The 21376-nt window shown below is 40.2% G+C and overlaps 1 protein-coding gene and 1 pseudogene across 3 annotated transcripts; both read left to right on the top strand.

Moving 5' to 3' along the window:
- Nucleotides 1–3162: 3162 nt before the first annotated feature.
- Nucleotides 3163–9611, top strand: LOC117248638 (pyridine nucleotide-disulfide oxidoreductase domain-containing protein 2-like; annotated as a pseudogene). The gene is made up of 14 exons (XR_013487915.1): nucleotides 3163–3487; nucleotides 3871–3890; nucleotides 5230–5323; nucleotides 5702–5775; nucleotides 6255–6416; nucleotides 6507–6598; nucleotides 6691–6832; nucleotides 6942–7076; nucleotides 7158–7230; nucleotides 7829–7995; nucleotides 8444–8582; nucleotides 8797–8903; nucleotides 9233–9308; nucleotides 9476–9611. The product of XR_013487915.1 is annotated as a pyridine nucleotide-disulfide oxidoreductase domain-containing protein 2-like (transcript).
- A 2669-nt stretch (nucleotides 9612–12280) lies between these two features.
- On the top strand, nucleotides 12281–20223 carry pyroxd2 (pyridine nucleotide-disulphide oxidoreductase domain 2). 2 transcript variants are annotated; one of them, XM_078160637.1, is made up of 16 exons: nucleotides 12281–12445; nucleotides 12848–12867; nucleotides 12968–13061; nucleotides 13497–13570; nucleotides 13683–13838; nucleotides 14015–14168; nucleotides 14287–14348; nucleotides 14439–14536; nucleotides 15011–15152; nucleotides 15262–15396; nucleotides 15477–15549; nucleotides 16341–16494; nucleotides 18433–18584; nucleotides 18788–18894; nucleotides 19257–19377; nucleotides 19643–20223. In XM_078160637.1, exons 1-16 carry the CDS (start codon nucleotides 12328–12330, stop codon nucleotides 19711–19713), a joined length of 1731 nt encoding a protein of 576 aa, XP_078016763.1. In that variant the 5' UTR covers nucleotides 12281–12327; the 3' UTR covers nucleotides 19714–20223. The 2 variants fall into 2 exon arrangements, with proteins under 2 accessions (XP_078016763.1, XP_078016764.1); XM_078160638.1 differs by having other exon boundaries at nucleotides 12427–12556.
- Nucleotides 20224–21376: the final 1153 nt, after the last annotated feature.

Genomic DNA, 21376 nt, shown 5'->3' with positions numbered 1-21376 from the left:
ATACTTACACATTTTGCTCAGCAAGATCATCTTTACAACTGAATAAGACTTTTATGATTTTTGATGCATAATGTTATCCCCAGAAGTAAGAAGCTAACATTAGGCTATAAACCAACTACACTGCAGTTGTAATCATGGAGTATCTACTGACCTATTTGATGTCATAGAATAAAATGTGAAAATGTCCTAAGGCATGCAACCAAAAACTCATTGAAAAAGCCACTGACTTCAAGACGAGGGAACCAGAAGTGTAAAAATGCTAACTAATTTCCGGATTTTAGGACTCAGTCCTGCAGCGCTCTATTGGTGTATAGAAATTCACCAGAAGGAAATGAAGTGTTGGATGCTCAAACTTTTATGTCAGAGGACTCCAAGCCCCCCATTTCATATGTGTCCCCCAATGTTGAAACAAACTGTACGCCCTAAGCTGTACAATAATATCGGCCTATAGAACCAATTTGGTCAGAATAAGGAAAATAAACATGCAAGTTATTGAGCTAATACCACAATGTATTTTATTTACTGTACGTTTTATTAAATTATAATATTTTCTGAAGTCTTATAGATCCTATTAACATGGTAAATTATAATAAACAGAATTTATGTGTAACTTATGTCACATTGAGTGAAAAAAACCCCAATAATATTAAATCCAAGAACAGGGTGTCTACAGGTATCAGACAGTTAAATCTAATGCTTTTTAAGAGCCGTTAAAGACACCTTTTAACCATATCTAGGACAGATTTTTAGACAAATCACTTATTTAAGCACTGCAGGCAAGTAGTAGGCTATACGTGGTCTTGTGCAGAGGGAAGTGTTATGTGGTCATTAAAAGTGGGTTAACTCGGTCTACATTTTGGACTTTTACACAGAAAGGCTTCACCCATTTTCACATGAAGAAATTAAAATAAAATAATTGTAGCTGTTATGACCTCACAAATTCAAATTTAAGACGACTTAATAACTTTTAAGGCCTTATAGTTGTAACATTGAAGTCAAGACACATTAATACATTTTAAGGACCTGTAGACACCCTGAAGAAAATATGTTAAGACTGCTTGTTTTGTGTGTTGCACAAATCCAAAACCCAAAGATATTCAATTTATAATCACACAAAAAGAGAGAAAATATCTCAAGAAGTCAGAACCAGCAAAGGTTTCAATTTTTGCCCAATAAACTTATATCCTTTTTCCATTGGCACTCTTGGCTGTGCTGAGTGAAGTCATGCCGCACCAATTTTTGTTTCCATTGTCGGTTTAGACACTTTCCTCAGACACAGGTTTTTTTCCTCCATGATAACACCATTTTTAATCTGCTATTTGACTGTACCTTATATGTAATAATTCTGAATGCTGTCAGAGAGATGTCTCCAGGCCCAACATCTTCTGCCTGAAGGAGAAAGAAGCAGTTTTTTTTTTCCTCCAGAAAATTAGGTAATTGTGTTTTGGTGCGGCACTGTTATGACATAATTGAATTTTCTCCTTTATTGCCTGGGAGAGCCTTCGAGGGCTGTAGTGTTGAATTTCTGCCGACAAAGGGGAATGAAGTGTTAATTTCTGCTTACAAGAACAAAATCTCCTGCTTCTGATCTAGTTATGGTTGATTGGCGATTGTCCGCAGACGTTCCTTAAAGGAAAACCAAGCAGACAGCCTATCAGGATCATCTCTCTTCCCTGGAACTAATGCTCCTCTAATACACCAAGGGAGAGGCATGTTAGGTCTAGCGGGAAACTCTAGATCACTGTAACACCTCATTTCATTCCCTCCACCAAGAGAGTGCACAATCTATACAAGCCTCAGGAATTATTTTACACTGTCTAAGCAAAACATAGTCAAAACTCCACATTATGTGGACAGGATGAGACGATAACTTGATTCTGTTCTGCTGTGTTTGGTTGTTTTTGTGCCAATTAACACCCTTCCTTCCTCAGATCCCAGTAGGCAGTCTCCTCCTCTTGCTCTGTCTACTCCCTGGACTGCTGCTCAGGCCCACAGATGATCTATGGCCTCTTATCTTATTAATGCATGCTAAGTGATCCACTAGGCCAATATGACATCTTCAACAGCAGCACTAAGAAACCGTTCTTTGTTAAGAGCTCATCTTAAAACTCTTAAGGTGGACCCTTACTGTGAGATGATTTGAGCCCAACACTATGCCTGACGAGAAAGGATGTCTTGAACTGCAATTTTCTTTAACAATTGTAGGCTATATATATTTTTCATATATTATGTATGGTAAAGATGTGTAAAAACAAACACCTTTCACAAACAGGTCAGATGTGCTCAGTGGAGCAAATGCTATTTTTTTTTACCTTGTTCACAGTGTATTCTGACATCTTGTGGAATTTTTTTTATATGTCATATTTGTATACTCCCCAGACCTGGACAGAGTCTGGAGATTACAGTAATACAGTCATCAAGGTTTTTGTTCAGAAAATGATTGTCCACCTCAAGTCGTAACACACACGCACACACACACACACACACACACACACACACACACACAAAATAAAAATATAATGTAACATGAATAAATCAGATTTAACTAAAATAACTGCAACCTTAAAGTTGTAAATTTGTGTTTGTGGAAAACCATAAACTGGATTGGAGCTGGATTAAGTAGAAGAACAACTACGCCACCAAGTGGACATCTGGATATGACAGACAGATAACTGGATGTAAAGATGTATAGATGTATAGATAGATGGATTCAAGGAACTGCTCAGTGCAACTCACCAAGTCTTCTTATTGGCTCTTTTTGTTATCTTTTCCTGCTTTCCTGCCATAAAATATAATTTCTTAATTACACAAGAAAATAATTCAAACTTAATTTATGTGTTGATATTTTTTTTAACAATTATTTATTACATTTAATTGATTAATTAATGCAATTATTTTACTGGCTATGTAGGCCTACGTGTATGGAGTAACCTACAGACAAGTAGAACAACATAATGATAACACAGTAATACAACAAATGTGAAACCTTGCAGTGGGAGAAAGGGGAAGGAAGGGGAAATTGGTTGATTAATTTGAACAGCAAACATCAGGGAAATAAGTCAGGCATGAACGGACAAACTCTCCTCTGTAAGTCTCCTCTGCCAAATCTAGGGAGTTGCCGCCTCATCCAATGATCTCCAAAGTTCCTTATCAGCTTTAAAGTTGCCATTGCATCCATACCTCAACTACACATACACTTATGCCCTAAATACGATAATGAGTCCCCATCCACTTCCAGACCTCGAGTCCAGACCAGTTTCATAGATGGGTCGCGGTCCTAGCTCCAACAGGAAGCCCGGGATCTACTTTATGCAGCTGCAGGATACAAAGGGGCGGGACTGAGGTAGACTCCTGTCTCAAACTTGTGCTATGGCTGCAGCGGTGTGGACTGATCGGGGACGGAGGGCTGTGACTGTAGTGGGGACAGCGACGAGATCCAGTCACACAGCTTTAAAATCCCAGTATGACGCAGTGGTCATCGGAGGAGGTGAGAGGTCCGGACTGTTGGTGCAATAAACTCAGGAGCTGTGCTACAGTTTATTAATAACAGCATGCGTCACACTTTGCAACATTGATAGGTGTCAGCTAAGTTTGCAAAAGTAATCATTAATAATTTTTATCTCACTTGTTAAAAGTAGGGGTTTGGCTTTGTCTCTTCGTATGTATTTATTTATTTGCAAGATCACAGTTTCATCTGAATTGTTGAAATTTGGACTCATTCAAGCTGGCTGCAAAGAGAATGCTACTGGAGAGCAGTAGCATTTAAATGTGAAAAACTGTCAATGAAGCTAATCTTTAATATTTTAAATAGCTTAATCTTTGTTGGGAATTTACTTTTTTATTTTAAATCTGTCTGACATGTCATTGCAGGACACAATGGACTGGTGGCAGTGAGTAAATGCATTTGTTTCCCAACACCTACACTATGCTATGTATTACGCTGTAATACATTAAAGGGCCAGTGTGTAATATTTGGCATGGTTTATTGTCAATCTGAATCTGAATCTGAATATTCTACCCATTAACATGTTTATACAAGTGTATAATCACTATAAAATAAAATTCATTTGGTTTTCGTAGCCTTATAATTATGCTTTTATATATATATATATATATATATATATAGCAAGGGCCTTGCTTTAGAGAGGTCGCCATCTTGCGCCGCCATGTATGTACGGCAGACCGAGCGGACAATCCAGCCAGCCAGAGAACGCGTTTCGCGTGTATAAATGAACCAACGAAGACAGCGGAAGGAAGGAAGAAGGAGGAGGAAACAGCAGAGAGTGTTAGTAGTTCGTCGATAGAGAGTAGTGAAAAGTTATTTTAGTTATAAAGTTTGCGAATGGACCACACTTACCACGCAACAGGAGAGAATGAACCCGAACCGTCATCTGCGAGGAAAAGAAGATGCAACTTCACTCCTTGTGATGCACTCTCTGCGGCGCTTTTCCTCCTGATGATATATCTCCCCAACGATGGTAGCAGTAGCACCGAATCCCATTCTGTGCATTCAGCCTCTCTTCTCGCCCGCTCAGCATCCAACACATGGAGTTCCTCATCTGTATGCTCCGGCTCAAACAGGTATGGCTCTGGATCTACAAGAAACTCTTCAAAATCGCGTTCAAAGTCGTCCATTGCAGCTACTATAGTCCGGAGATATTGCTAGGTTAAATAAACAGCTGAGCTCTATTTACAGGCTACGCTGTCAGTCAGTGTGCGGACTGGAGATTGGTGAAGCAGAGAGGGGAGGGGGTCCCCACTCAGTATGGTAAACGAGTATGTGTGTAAAGTTATGGAGTGTGTGTGTTACGCCAGAAGAGTCAGAGTTTGGGACGGAGTCTTTTACCCCCTGGAGTGTTACCGGAGTTTCTGGAGTGCTCAAATAAACAGGCCTTTTTTCCGAACGCTCCTCTGGTCTCCTGCTCGTGAGGGATTCATTACAATATCGTAACATGGTTTAGATTTCTAAATAAACATTCACCTCGTCGCTAGATAGACCTACTCCTGAAAAACTCGTGCGCAAGGCTTTTTGTCCCTACGAGGCCACCGTCATTTACCCGACGGGAGGGGTGAGTGAGTGAGCCCTGCAATCAAGAATTTGACCACTGATGTCACTGTTTTCAACCCATTTTACACACTGGCCCTTTAAAGGCATATGGTTTAGCAAAAGGGAAATGCTGATGTGTCTTTAGTGTGTGTGTGTGTGTGTGTGTGTGTGTGTGTGTGTAGGCTGCATATCTTCAGAAGGGAGGACTGAAGACAGCAGTGCTGGAGCGCAGATATGTGCTGGGAGGAGCAGCTGTCTCAGAGGAACACTTCCCTGGTAGGGTGGCCTCTGGCTGGGATACAATCCTGGTTCGACTCAGGTCATAAAGGGTCGGTTCACCAAAATTTAACCAGGAAAAAAATCTTCTCAGTTGTATCTCAGACACTGTATACTGGAACTGTATTCTAACTAAAAAGTAACCCATTTTGGAAACTGTCGACCACGGGTTCTGTGGATTATCCAGAGTAACACACACGCCACATATCTGCATGCCCAGATGCCACCATGAAGTGAAGAAACACACACTGCTTTGTAATTTTTAACGTTTAAAAGTTTATAATTTATTGAGCTGTGTTAATGAGTGTTGTATCAAGTCATGCTTAAAAGAAATGTACTTTACTTTGTCCTTGTTAGTAACAGTTTTCTCATGTGCAGGTTTCCACTTCTCCAGGTGCTCCTATGTGCTTAGTTTATTAAGACCTCACATACACACAGACTTGGAACTTAAGGTAAACATAGCAAAGTCAAAAAATGTATGAATTCAACTCTTTTTTAACAGGTTTTGTTTGCTATTCTTAGCTGTCATGCTGCTGTGCTTGCTATAGCTGTGGCTGGAGTCATTATGTCTTTAGGTTGTCCATCTGTCCCATTCTTGTGAACGTGATATCTGCTGCACCTTGAGGGAATGTCTTCAGAATTTGGCACAAATGTTTAGTTGGACTCAACGATGAACTGATTAGATTTTGGTGTTCGAAGGTCAAGGCTACTGTGACCTAACAAAACATATTTTGGCCATAACTCAAGAATTCATATGCTAATTATGACAACAATTAGCCCAAATGTCTCATAGGATAAAATGATAAAGTGATGTTGGTGAAGCATCCATGCTTTCACAGACATGGATTTAAACTGTAAGTTCAACTTGACTTGTTGACAGACGCATACAACCGCAAAGTGGTAATTCTACTTTTTGTGCAAATATCTATAGAAACATGGGCTGAAGGTGTATATGAGGGACCCCAATTCTTTTACCCCCATGTTGGAGGAGGGGGTGGGAGGTGCCCCACCAAGGTCTCTCACCCTGGGCTCAGATATGGCCATGAATCAGAGGGAGATGGGCAAGTTCTCACAGAAGGATGCTAAGGTGATTTAAGCAGCATTATAGCAAAAGTAAATGGTTGACTGTATTGTGCAGATGTATGCAAGCTCTTAGTAGGACAGTAGGATAAACTGAGAAAAGGTCTTCACTCTCACTTATTCTGTGACTCTGGCAATTCTGGCTACTGATGGTGTGGTAGGAGCCATGACCAGTCCAAGTAATCCTGGTAGTGGGTGAGACACATTTTTGGACACCCTGTGGCACACACACACACACACACTACAGGTTTAACTGCACTGAATTAAACACAGACCTTGTCTTTCAGGTATGTGCTCTTGCACCATGTGATGGGAGAGTTGGAGAAGGAGAAGGGAGCATGGGGTTATGTGGAGGGAGGCATGGGAGGCATGTCTCGCGCTATTGCTAACTCTGCTCGATCCTACGGTGTAGACATTTTCACTGAGAAGGTAATATGGTTTGGACTGATTATGTATGTGATGCAGTTTATTTTGTGGAAATGACATTCTAGCATCTGTACTTAGGTCTTTGTGCATGTACAATGTGTGTCCTTGGCAGGATGTAGGACAGGTCCTGGTCGGTTCAGAAGGTGCTGCCAAGGGAGTGGTGCTAAAGGACGGCACAGAGATCCACAGTAAAGTTGTTTTATCAAACGCTATGCTGTAGGTCACCTTCAAGAACCTCACGCCACAGGTAATATAGAGACATAAACACACATGTAACCATGGCAACAGACAATATGATTTTTTTTCTGGCTTCCTGTTTTCACTGTAGGCTGCTCTTTCTCCAGAGTTCATCAAAGCTGTAGATCAGATAGACTACACCTCCCCTGTCACCAAGATCAACGGTAAATCTCTTCTGTTTCTGTCCTGCTTGAACTTGAAGTGATAAGTTATAAGGGGATATAGACGTGGCAGTAAAGCACAAACAGATGTAGTGTATCAGGAGGGATCAGCACTTATTCCCCCATTATTGAATACTGTTGGTTACAGTGTAAGATTAGGTCACTGCCTCAGCTCTTGGTACTCTAAACACAAGTTTCAAAGTTTGGGGTGTTATAAAACAGTGTAAAGCTAAGAACTACAAAGATGTTTAGAGGTGTTCCTGTGTGGTGCCATTTGTAGCTGCTGCTTGTTAATTACAGTAGAGCCTGAGCTGTAGGGCTTTATTACTCTGGAAGTCTTTACTCCCAACTGATCCTTTACAGTGCATCGCCTCTTAGACTCAACAACAGTCTCTGTTATGTAGAATTTATTTTAACAGTCTTAGCTTAAGGTGAAGGAACTGAGCAGTGTTAGGCTCAACTTATGATTGTTGCCCTATTTATTTTTGCCCTTGTTATTTTAGTAGTCAGAAAACTGAAACTTAAGCACACACTTTAACATAATCTCAGAGCAAACGCTGATTCCATGTCATTTTCTTTGTTGTGACCTGTGTTTTCACAGTGGCAGTGGACAAGCTACCAAACTTCTTAGCATCTCCCACACCAGATAATAAACCTGGACCCCACCATCAGTGCTCCATTCATCTCAACTGTGAAAGCGTGGAGGTACTGGAGACTGCATACAAAGAGGCCATGAATGGACGTCCCTCAGCAAGGAACATACTATATGTCTTCACACTCCAAGTAAACACCTAAGCATTTTTTTCTATGTACTTATATAAGATTCAACAGATAACATTCAGAAACCAAATCATCCTGACCATACGTGCAAGATGCAAGGCGTATACTGCACCATACAAAATCCTTACAATGCCTACATCATAAAGCTATGACATTATATGCCTTATAATTGTTTTTTCTATCATTGTACATTTTCTTCTGGCAACTGGGCTGTTTCTCCACACATTTATCCCAACATGATTCAACAACAGACTGGGTTAGATTGTTCATATATCCACATCTTGTCGATATCACTGAGCCTAGAATGAGAAGTATTCTGTCCCCGTAACATGAGGTCTAGCTCCAACAGTGTGTCTGTTAAAAACTTTTTCATCAACGATTCACCCACCGCTCTTGTTTCATCATGCCTCTCTGTTTCTGTAGACCCATGGTGGAGATGCACATTCCCTCTGTGTTGGATCCTACTCTGGCTCCCCCTGGCTGCCACGTGGTGTCACTGTTCACCCAGTTCACCCCATTCCACATAGACAGCAAGGAATGGACAGACCAGGACAGGGAAGCCTACGCAGACACAGGTTCAACACACAAAACGATCCAAGAGTTATAACATGCTGTGCTTAAAGCTTAAATTTAAAAATGTATTGAAAAGAAAATGTTTATTCCAAATTGAGACACCCACATTTTTAAGCCACGATCTGTCCTTTTTAGATGCTGAAAGTCCAAAATGGATCAGCTGTGTTTGAAGGAATCCTGATTAATCTGTTTCCATGTGTTTGTCTGTCTCCTCAGCATTTGACTGGGTGGAGCAATACGCCCCTGGGTTTAAACAGTCGGTGGTGGGGAGGGACATCCTGACTCCACCTGACCTGGAGAGGATCTTTGGGCTCACTGGAGGGGTACACACACTGTACACATTGTAGAGCTGAGCAGCAATTTGAATATTGATCCACAGCTGATTTGCTTGACACAATCAACAGTTCACTGGATGAGGAAGTATTTTGCATTTCTGTAGTGTTCACCATCAGAGGGACAGCCCTGTTGTACAAGCAGTTAATGGTTACAGACAGTTTTACCACAACCCGTGAGTGAGAATCAAAGTTCACATCAGCTGTGGAAAGTGACACTAACTCACCGTTTACAGTGTATGAATGTATTATAGAAATGGCAGGCTGCTTTTATCATATTATTAAATTGTTTTACAAAAATGTTGGTTTTGTCTTTACAGAATGCTTTACCCTCGCTGTCAGACTACTGTTCACCAATCAAAGGGCTGTATATGTGTGGCAGCAGCGCTCATCCAGGTAAGAAGAGCTCAGAACCACTGGATGAAATCTTATCCTCGCTGCTGATGATAAAAGAAATGATGTCACTAGATGATGTTGGGTAGCTTAGTAAACTGTTAATGATTTCCCAGAACAAAACAAAATGGACTAATTCTTGGCCATTTCATACATTTAATGTTTCTTAGGTGGTGGTGTGATGGGTTCTCCTGGCTGGAACGCAGCACTCACCGTCATGGCTGACATGAAACGTCGCTGAAATGTGACAGCATCAGCGTGTGGTCTGCTTGTCAGCGTGCAATATCTCTTTTGTCTCAGTCAGTCACTCCTGTTATCAAACACTCGTGCAATACTGCCACACTAAATCCTATTGCGACATCACTTATGAAGTCATCGAACTGAGCCAGCAGAAAATAACTGATACCAGAACATCATTAATGTTGATGACAGTTGCTTTTTTTAGAATAACTGACATGTTTTAATGAGACTTTTTACAACTTTGTATGAATAGATGTAAATAAATTCAAGCAAATAAGTTTTCTATACTTTTAAACAATATATAATAATAATAAACAGTATAATTATTGAGGAAAACGTTTAACGCACTTTAACTGCCTGACAGAGAATAGCAGACCTGTCTAGTGCTCTTAACAAGACTTGGGAGATTTGGTCTGGAGTATACTGGAGCACATGGACTTGAGGCAACAAACTTTATATTGATTTTATACAAGTTATTTATTATTGTTATGTATATTTTGATACAGATTAATGGATGTGGTTACTGATGAATTGTCATGAACAGACATCTCTTAAGTCTCTCCTGATATGCTCAATGATTAATGTGTTTCATGCTGTGTGGGACTGATGGGACATTTTAAGATATCAGGGCAGAAATCTGATTTTCACAGCGGATATTTTGACTTGTCATGGTAAGAAAACAGGTGTTAGTAATAAAATTAATGATGGCTCTGTAAGTATCAGGACCCTGAAACTGAAGCAGATAAATGGAATCCAGCCATCATTAATTTTACACCTGGGTATCTACATAATACAGCAATTAAATTAGTCTTAGAATAAGGTCCATGTTGGTGACTGTTTAATTGAATGTGGCCTAATGAGTTTTCTATAAGTTCAGTCCGGTGACAAATAAACATTATTTTGATATTTCTGTTACTGATCAGGTTAGTTCAAGGACCAAAATTATTTTGCATAAGCAACCAAACTGGATTTCCTCTGGACTCTCTCAGCTTGAATCTTCATTTTTACCCTGATCTTTAGAATATAGTTTATATGTTTAGTGTAGTTTGATGAAAAATTTGTAACACAAGGTCCATGGATTAGATTTCTTCCAGAGCCTTCAACACAAGATCTGACTGAGGCTTCCAGAAGAAATCTTGTCAGTGGACTTTGAGTTAAGATGTTTTTGTCAAACCTTGCATACAAATTGTAATAAGTGTACTGAAGTACTTTCCAGATTTACATATTTTCTTTATTCATACATTTGTGTTACTTGTATTAAAAAATGGTAGCATCACATGTTTCCAGTTTGACCTGATTTTTATGTTACTGTGTTTATTTAACTGTAATAAACTATGGTATCTTAACAAGTGGTATATTAAGTAGCAGAGGTGTGGACTTGAGTCACAAATTTTATGACTTTAGACTTGACCAAATTAAAAAGATTTGCAACTTGACTTGGACTTTAACACCACTTACTTGTGACATCACTCAGTCTTGAGCCTTTTAACTTGAAAATACTTGATACGTTTCTCAGAGCCCAAAGATTAAAAGTATGTTATTTAAAAAGTGTCATAAATCATTTGATTTCCTGAACATTTCCTCAACCAACATTAACTCTGTTAATTCCGTGCAAGTTGGCACTTGATTCCCCAGATGATCCGCTTTGTTTGAACCAGTCTGACAGCATCCACTCAAGTTGTAGCAGAGAATCATGAAGAGTTAACATTACGTTACTGAGTGCCAGTTGAAAAAAACATATACCATACCACAAATAAATGCAAATTTTGAAAAACATTCATGATTTAATATAACTGTGTTGTTAAAATGGCATTACAAGTACATGTTGAGGAGCCTAATATCCTCCGGAGACCCTGTGTCCTCATATGAGGGCATCACATATGCACACATGCTATTGCTTGACCTTATACTTCATTCTTCTTAACTTAGACCTGTTGTCCTTGTTTGTGGACACTTTTCTTGTGCCATCTAGTGGTAGTAAGAGCACAATACACTAATCCATGTAAAAACAAGATGGCAGCCATCTCTGCCAAGTCAGTCTGCAGCCGATCCCGACACAACAGTTGGCAAGGTCCCAAACCTGATCACATTTTATTGTTGAAACTTGTTTACTGATGATGAATAAGTTTGCAGTTTGATATGGCAACAAAATTGACCAATTTTAGCAACAGTAACAAGCAATTTGAGGACTCTGGGACTTTATTACCATTGACAGTGTTTAGTTTTTTTATACTTAATCGGGTCCTACTGATCCCAAATAGCTTGGAGAAATTGGAAATGCATATCAAACAAAGGTTCAGGTCTCAGGAGGATATGACATGTTTAAGACTTGGGGCTTAACTTGAGACTTGTCAGTCTTGACTCAGAACTTGAGCGCCAAGACTTGACACTTACTTGTGACTTGCAAAACAATGACTTAAATTACAAAATAAATGTAATTGTAATCAGTTACAGTTAAGAAAAGCTATATAATATAATTAAATTACATTTATTAAACAAAATGTTGGCAATTAAAAAGGTGCATACTTCTGAATCTATTCTCAGTAAAAAGCTTAGAGTATAATATTCAGTCCACGTCTCAATCACACACAGCCTACTACACTCACTACTACAAACACGCGCACACACACACACTCGTGAGTCCCAGTCCACTCCCCTCCCCTCCAAGCCTACCGATGAGTGTGGGTCCTCGCTCCAACAGGAAACCCGGATCTACTTTACGCAGCTGCAGGAGAAAAGGGGCGGGACTGACTGAGGTGGACTCCTGTCTCAAACTTGTGCTATGGCTGCAGCGGTGTGGACTGATCGGGGACGGAGGGCTGTGACTGTAGTGGGGACAGTGACGAGATCCAGTCACACAGCTTTAAAATCCCAGTATGACGCAGTGGTCATCGGAGGAGGTGAGAGGTCCGGACTGTTGGTGCAATAAGTGCAACAAAACCCAGCTGTGCGTCAACAACAGCATGCGCCACACTCTGCAGCATTGATACGTTTCAGCTAAGTTTGCAAAAGTAATCAATAATAATTTTATGTCTTATTGTTTAAATTTCCTTTACCAGCCTGCAGAAGATGTTCGGCTCTGTGCATTTAAGTGTTTTACAGCATCATTGCTTCATCTGAATTCAACTTTGGACCCATTAAACTTGACTGTAAAAAGTTTAGGAGAGCAGATTGCATGAAGTGCCCAACAACAATATTAATGGCACTTAATTGGAACAACTGTCAATAGAGCGATTTCAAGTACTTTCTAAGGGGCATTTGCATTTTATAAAATCTGTCTGACATGTTATATTTCATTGCAGGACACAATGGACTGGTGGCAGTGAGTTAATGCATGTTTCCCAACACCTATAATATGTTGTAATACATGATATGGTTTAGCAACAGGGTAAAGGTGATGTGTCTCTGGTGTGTGTGTGTAGGCTGCATATCTTCAGAAGGGAGGACTGAAGACAGCAGTGCTGGAGCGCAGACATGTGCTGGGAGGAGCAGCTGTTTCAGAGGAACTCTTCCCTGGTAGGGTGGCCTCTGGCTGGGATACAATCCTGGTTCAACTCAGGTCATAAAGGGTCGGTTCACCAAAATTTAACTAGGACAAAAAAGGGTGTCTCCTGAGTTGTATCTCAATGTTCAGACACTGTATATGGGAACTACTGTCTAACTAACAAGTAACCCGTTGTGGAGACTGTTTACAACATGTTCTGTGGTTTATCCAGAGTAACAGAGACACTGCAGCACTCACACACATGCTCACAAACCATCTGCATGCCCAGATACCACCAGTGAAGTGATGAATTTAAAAGTGGTAAATTTATTAAATTTCTGTGGGGGCTAAACACTGTTATCTTTATAACTTAATATACTGTGGTAATGAGTGATGTATCAAGTCATGCTTAAAAGAAATTTACTTTATTTCATCCTTGTTAGAGTAACAGTACTCTTTGCTTGCAGGTTTCCACTTCTCCAGGTGTTCCTATTTGCTCAGTTTATTAAGACCTCACATATACGCAGACTTGGAGCTCAAGGTAAACATAGCAAAGAGGTAAAATATATTAATTCAGCTTTTTTAAAAAAAAAAAAAAAAAAAAAAAAGCTTAAATTGTTTACTGCTCTTTATTATTGTGCATATATTTACAGAAACATGGGCTGAAGGTGTATATGAGGGACCCCCATGCTTTCACCCCCATGTTGGAGGAGGGGGTGGGAGGTGCCCCACCAAGGTCTCTCACCCTGGGCTCAGATACGGCCATGAATCAGAGGGAGATCAGCAAGTTCTCACAGAAGGATGCTAAGGTGATTTAAGCAGCATTATAGCCGAAGTAAATGGTTGACTGTATTGTGCAGATGTATTCAAGCTCTTATTACAGGAGTACAAACTGAAAAAGTTATTCGCGGTCTCTCTTGATCTTTTATTCTCCAGCAGTATTAAGTTATTCTGCCTTTCTCCCCATCCTTTGACATGTCCACAGGTGTTTCCAGACTATGTTGCACACCTTGATAAACTAGCAGGAGCCATCCACCCTCTCCTGGACGCTGCTCCTGTAGACATCCCAGGTGTTACTGCTGGATCACTGAGGAAGAGGCTGGCTGCAGCTAAAACACTGATGCCTATTGTCAAATGCGGTGCGTTGGTGGATTTAGACATAAACTTTTTTATTTTCAGAATAACAATTTATCCACCATGTGCTAATTTATTTTTCTGGAGTAAAAGAGTCATGATGTCATGTTTTGTTATTTAAAGGTCTGAAACTGGGCAGAAACATTCCAGACTTTTATGAGATTATAACCGCACCAATAATGAAGGTTTGTTATACTATGTTGGGCATTTTTTTGTTGTTATTGTTTTTTTGTTTTTTTTACTGCATGGTGGCTAACTGGTGATTTGTATCATAGATTCTCAATCGGTGGTTTGAGTCAGAGCCACTCAGAGCAACTCTGGCTACTGATGCTGTGATAGGAGCCATGACCAGTCCAAGTAATCCTGGTAGTGGGTAAGACACATTTTTAGGACACCCTGTGGCGCACACACACACACACACACACACACACACACACACACACTTCGCCCCCCCAATAATAATTTGCATACTAATTACTCACCTTGTGTTACCTTGAATTCTTGAAGAACATGTTGAGAATCCAGAAACGTAGAAGTTTCTTGATGAATTGAAGTCATAGTGGGCTGCGTTTAACAACAGCAAAAAGATATCTAAACATCTGTTTGCAGTGTAATTCAAGTCTCCTTTATCCAGTTATATGCTGAGTACTTCCTAAACACATACATTTTGGCTAAAACCTTAACATTTAAAACACTTCCACGTAAACAGTCTCAAGCAAGGACATGTACTGTGGAGGCCTGCAAGACAAACAATGTTTTCTTCCCACATTCAGCAGGACACGGGATAAGTAACTGATGTACAAATGATCATTTGGGGGCTAAATTTAACACAGACCTTGTCTTTCAGGTATGTGCTCTTGCACCATGTGATGGGAGAGCTGGAGAAGGAGAAGGGAGCATGGGGTTATGTGGAGGGAGGCATGGGAGGCGTGTCTCGCGCTATTGCTAACTCTGCTCAATCCTACGGTGTAGACATTTTCACTGAGAAGGTAATATGGTTTGGACTGATTATGTTTGTGATGCAGTTTATTTTGTGGAAATGACATTCTAGCATCTGTATTTTGGTCTTAATGCATGTACAATGTGTGTCCTTGGCAGGATGTAGGACAGGTCCTGGTCGGTTCAGATGGTGCTGCCAAGGGAGTGGTGCTAAAGGACGGCACAGAGATCCACAGTAAAGTTGTTTTATCAAACGCTACCCCATATGTCACCTTCAAGAACCTCACGCCACAGGTAATATAGAGACATAAACACCACATGTAACCATGGCAACAGACAATATGATTTATTCTGGCTTCCTGTTTTCATTATAGGCTGCTCTTTCTCCAGAGTTCATCAAAGCTGTAGAACAGATAGACTACACCTCCCCTGTCACCAAGATCAACGGTAAATCTCTTCTGTTTCTGTCCTGCTTGAACTTATGCAAGATTGATGAGCTGGTAGTTGTTGTGTTTTGACTGCAAAAAATAAATCATTGTATCCAAAGGTGCTGACTGTCAAAGTAATATAAAATGTTGCCACCCCGGAGTACTTTTTCTGTTTAAGTCTGCCTCAGAGTATGATCATGTTTACAGTCAGAACAAGCCTTAAAAGAAACAGCCACAGGGCGCACTGTACTGTCTTTGTGCAAGTGTTGTTCCTCTAGCCACATATTTACAGTGTCTAGATGAAACCCTGCATTCTTTACATAGACTACTGGTCTGTTTTCTGTGTTGAACCACAACCTACACACTTTACATGCTGCAAAAAAACTATAACTTGTAAGACAATAGAGATGTGGCAATAAGACACAGACAGATGTAGTGTATCAGGAGGGATCGGCACTTATTCCCCCATTATTTAATACTGTTTGTTATTACAGTGTAAGATTAGGTCACTGCTTGGTACTCTAAACACAAGTTTTAAAGTTCTTTAGAGTTGTTCCTGTGTGGTGCCATTTGTAGCTGCTGCTTGTTAATTACAGTAGAGCCTGAGCTGTAGGGCTTTATTACTCTGGAAGTCTTTACTCCCAACTGATCCTTTACAGTGCATCGCCTCTTAGACTCAACAATAGTCTCTGTTTTGTAGACGTTATTTTAACAGTCTTGGCTATATGGTGAAAGAAAACACTTTTCCATAATCTATTAGCAAATATTGATTCCATATAATTTTCTTTGTTGTGACCTGTTTTTTTACAGTGGCAGTGGACAAGCTACCAAACTTCTTAGCATCTCCCACACCAGATAATAAACCTGGACCCCACCATCAGTGCTCCATTCATCTCAACTGTGAGAGTGTGGAAGTGCTGGAGACTGCATACAAAGAGGCCATGAATGGACGTCCCTCAGCACGGTATATATATATATTTTCACTCTCCAAGTGAACACTGTGACACTTATTTTCTCACAGCGATGCAGAAGGGGTCTGTGGTTAGGTTTAGACAACAAAACAACTTGGTTAGGGTTAGGAAAAGATCATGGTTGACGTCAATTATAATCTTTTCCTAACCCTAACCAAGTAACTTTGTCGCCTAAATTTAACTGAAGTGACAAAATAACTGAACGTTGATTTTGAGTTTCTCATGGGACACCAACACTGGTGTACTAGGTTAAAGTCCTGTGCTCATTGAACCTGTCCATCTTGCCTTCCACCAACCCAAAGCACATTTTCCCTCTCTACCTGCATTGCTTTGAATATTTAATATTGATACGGACAGGTTTACATTGGAGTTAGTTGAAAGCCTAGTGCGTTTCATACAGATGCCATATCTGATGCCACTGACCAAGCTGCTTTCTTTGCTGCCCTGAGAATGAAACTAGGTTGACTTTTTCTTTCTACAGCAACCAAATCATTCCACTGGTTAGCTAAGAAAGCTACTACTGGAGATTAGGGTTTCAGCTGGTGTAAAATACTCAAAACTGGTTCACCTATAAGAGCCAGACCAGAGCGGTATACTGAATTTTAAGCATTTAACTCAGCAGCCACTCCCCAGTGGAACATAATGACATTGTGTCCTAATAGAAGACAAGCATCCAACAATTATCACGTTGCGTTGCATAACATCGGAGCTCTCTGACCACACTGAATACATTAAATATGCACTGCTGTCATGTCATGTAAACAAACCATGTAGGCGTGTCAGCTGTGCACTGCAGATCAGATTGAAGACGTAACCACTTAAAAGATGGGTGAGAAGCCTACTTAATATCTTCCTACGTTTGTAGGGTTACTGCCTAAAATAGAAAACACATGTTTTATATGGTGATATTTACTGGAAATGACATACAATATAGCCAAAGGCAAATAGCTGTACTTCCTATTAGCGATGGTAATTTAGCTGACCAGAAACTTTCAGCTCTCTGACGAACTCTCTCAAACCAGCTGTGGTGAAATAAGGATGCATTGTGTAGATAATTCCTCAATTAAAGTTCATGAATCAGCTGTTCTTCATCCACAGGTTAGCCTATAAATAGAAACAGGTCGTACGACCAAAGGTTAGCTCCAGGTGTGACCTCTAGCTCACCTTGTAGAGTGTGCACCCCGTGTAGGCTGAGTCCTTTGCAGCAGCCTGGGGTTGATTCCGACCTGCCGCCCTGTGCTGCATGTCATTCCCTCTCTCTCCGGCCTTTCCTGTCAATCTACAGCTGTTCTATCAATAAAGGAAAAACCTCAAAAAAAATATTCTAAAAATAAACACTGCATCCCTTACAGCCAGTTTGGATTCCTCATTTGTTGCCTTAAAATCCAAAAAGTTGTCATAGTGCTGCAGTTTTAGCTTTCTTGAGAGACTCTGGCATGGCTTCTCTCCTCACCCCAAAAAACACCTTAAACTTCTTATAAACAAACAGCACATGCAGCTCTGCCCCTCCCATCTGTACGATAATTTGATCTCCTTCATGATGCTGGTGCTCGGCCCATGGTTTGTTTGACACTGCTGTCTTGTTGTTGAACAAATACAATAGTATGTGCATCATGTTGTCATATTGCTGATTACTACAAGATTACAAGTTGGATTTAGTAATGTGACACCATCAGCACAGGTTGCTGATGTAGGCTACTTTTTAATTTGCCAGAAGTTGTTAAAAAGACAAATGTCGGTTCGGCCAGTTTGCATTGGATCAAACTGTGTAACACTGAGCCTTTAATGAATAGGCTTCTGTCTGCTCAATATGAAGTCAACCCCCGCTAATGTATCTGTAAATTCCTTCAATCCTTACATTCTTTTATCTCGACTCACCCACGCTTCATTCCCATACCATCTTGTCCCATCATGCCTCTCTGTTCCTGTAGACCCATGCTGGAGATGACCATCCCCTCTGTGTTGGATCCTACTCTGGCTCCCCCTGGCTGCCACGTGGTGTCACTGTTCACCCAGTTCACCCCATTCCACATAGACGGCAAAGAGTGGACAGACCAGGACAGGGAAGCCTACGCAGACACAGGTTCAACACACAAAACGATCCAAGAGTTATAAAATGCTGTGCTTAAAGCTTAAATTTAAAAAGAAAATGTTCATTCCAAATTGAGACATCCACATTTTAAAGCCATGATTTGTCCTTTTTAGATGCTGAAAGTCCAAAATGGATAAACTGTGTTTAAAGGAATCCTGATTAATCTGCTTCCATGTGTTTGTCTGTCTCCTCAGCATTTGACTGGGTGGAGCAATACGCCCCTGGATTTAAACAGTCGGTGGTGGGGAGGGACATCCTGACTCCACCTGACCTGGAGAGGATCTTTGGGCTCACTGGAGGGGTACACACACTGTACACATTGTAGAGCTGAGCAGCAATTTGAATATTGATCCACAGCTGATTTGCTTGACACAATCAACAGTTCACTGGATGAGGAAGTATTTTGCATTTCTGTAGTGTTCACCATCAGAGGGACAGCCCTGTTGTACAAGCAGTTAATGGTTACAGATAGTTTTACCACAACCCGTGAGTGAGAATCAAAGTTCACATCAGCTGTGGAAAGTGACACTAACTCAGTGTTTATGGCGTACGACTGTATGTGGAAGTCATTCAACCAAAGGCAGGCTACTTTTATCATGATAATGTTATATGTTATATCAGGAAGCAAAAAGAAATGTAAACATGTTGGTCTCGCCTTCACAGAATATCTTCCATGGATCAATGTCGCTGGATCAGCTCTACCTAGCACGACCTTTGCCCTCGCTGTCAGACTACCGTTCACCAATCAAAGGGCTGTATATGTGTGGCAGCGGCGCTCATCCAGGTTTGCCTTTAATGCTGAACCCTCAACTGAATATTCAACTGTAAATGTGGCTGTGTGTTGTGTACAGTGTAGTACAAGTACAGTCATGAATGTGATGTTGTCTGGTGTAAGAAGAGCACAGAACCTTTGGATGAAATCACTGCTGATGATAAAAGAAATGACGTCACTTGATGATGTCAGGTAGCTGAGTAAACTGTCAATGATTTCCCAGAACAAAACAATAGTGACTCATTCTTGCTCATTTAATACATGTAATGTTTTTTAGGTGGTGGTGTGATGGGTTCTCCTGGCTGGAACGCAGCGCTCACTGTCATGGCTGACATGAAACGTCGCTGAAACATGTGACAGCATCAGCGTGTGGTCTGCTCATCAGTGTTCGACCTCTCTTTTGTCTCACTTGTGTAAATTTGACTGGTCTGAGAAATGTATTTCAACATTCACTCCAACCATCTGTCTGATCTGTTCACTCCATCATATTGTTTATAACAATATCTGAGAAGAAAAATGTTGATTTAATAATACAGCTGACATAGGATGAAAGAGCTAAGGAGAGACTTAGCTTCTGTTTTATTTATAGACCGTCCATGTAAAAAGTCCACCAGTCAGTCACTCCTGTTATCAAACACTAGTGCAATACTGCCGCACTAAATCCTGTTGCGACGTCACTTATGAAGTCATCGAACTGAGCCAGCAGAAAATCACTGATAGCAAAAAAACATTAATGTTTAGGACAGTTGCATTTTTAGAATAACTGATGTCATAATGAACTGTTAATTTAACAGTGAAAATAAAGCACAATGGGACGTTTTACAACTTTGTATGAATAAATTTACATGAATTCAAGCATATATGTTTCATTTCTTTGCGTAAAAATTGAGGAAAATATTTAACAAGCTTCAGCTGCCTCACAAGGATCAGCAGGCTTTTCAGAGTAGGGCAATCTTGTTTCAGAAAGTATACAGGAGCACCAAACTTGAGGCAACGAACTTGATTATAGAACAAAAGTTTCAACACCAAGTGCATCTTCATCAGTCAAGCAGCTCTCTTAAATAACCTCCCTTAATAAGAAAGTTGTTTGGCACAGGTTCCCTTGTGTCTCTCAGATTCTGGGGGGTTGTAAAAAATTCCACCATCACCTACAGGTGGAGACGTGATTAATAGATTGCTATAGAGAGAAGCTTTCTGAATCACTGAACACTGTTGAATCATCGGGACTTAACGAGGAGCTAATACTAACTTGTTTTTAAAACATTACTTTAAACTAACTTGGTTTTTTTTATAAAGCCATATGGCTGTAGAGGCTATTTGCTATTATTACTGATATATTATGATGTGTTGTTACAGTCTGTGGGGAGGTTGTAATGTCATGAATCTCTTATATGTGTCCTTTTTTAAAAAAAATTTGATTATCTAGAACACATGCAGCCCACTCTTCCAATTTATGCTATAGGACTTCCTTTTCAGGGGACTGGCATTTAAGATATTGACTGGTTTCATTTATATCAGTTTGATCAAAGTTTTTCATTATTGTTATTAGGGATGCAAGATAATATTGGGACGTCATCTGTACTGGCTGATACTGGCTTTAAACCAACATCCACTCCAACATCATCCATTCAAGTTGCAGAGGAGAGCCGGGAAGAATTAACATTACATTACTGAGCACCAGTTGAAAGACATGATACCAAAGATAATTTTGTTTGCGTACAAAAACTAAGCACAGCATGCCAAACATGCGGTTTAAAAATTACAGAAGAAGATGCAACAACTTCCAACATACTTGTTTTAACAGATGAATACCAATTTTAAAAAAGCATTCATGATTTTTGGTAAATTTATTGTTAAAATGGCATTACGTTTTGCGAAGAGCACATGACGACTTGTTTAGGACTTGGGACACGAGTTGGGACTTGTCAATACTGACTGCAGACTTGAGTACAAAGACTTGAGACTTACTGGTATTTTGTAGAACAATGACTTGGTCCCACCTCCGATCAGT

The sequence above is a fragment of the Epinephelus lanceolatus genome, chromosome 17 (genome assembly GCF_041903045.1).
Source record: "Epinephelus lanceolatus isolate andai-2023 chromosome 17, ASM4190304v1, whole genome shotgun sequence".
Classification (NCBI taxonomy): domain Eukaryota; kingdom Metazoa; phylum Chordata; class Actinopteri; order Perciformes; family Serranidae; genus Epinephelus; species Epinephelus lanceolatus.
Note: the sequence above shows the minus strand (reverse complement) of the source record. Positions and strands in the feature narration are given on the sequence as shown.

Excerpts from the sequence above, each read along its gene's own strand:
- pyroxd2 (XM_078160637.1), top strand. The coding sequence starts at position 12,328 with ATGGCTGCAGCGGTGTGGACTGATCGGGGACGGAGGGCTGTGACTGTA. Across the intron at positions 12,446-12,847 it reads CGCAGTGGTCATCGGAGGAG|GACACAATGGACTGGTGGCA; the intron begins GTGAGAGGTCCG and ends ATTTCATTGCAG. Across the intron at positions 18,585-18,787 it reads GGAAGCCTACGCAGACACAG|CATTTGACTGGGTGGAGCAA; the intron begins GTTCAACACACA and ends CTGTCTCCTCAG.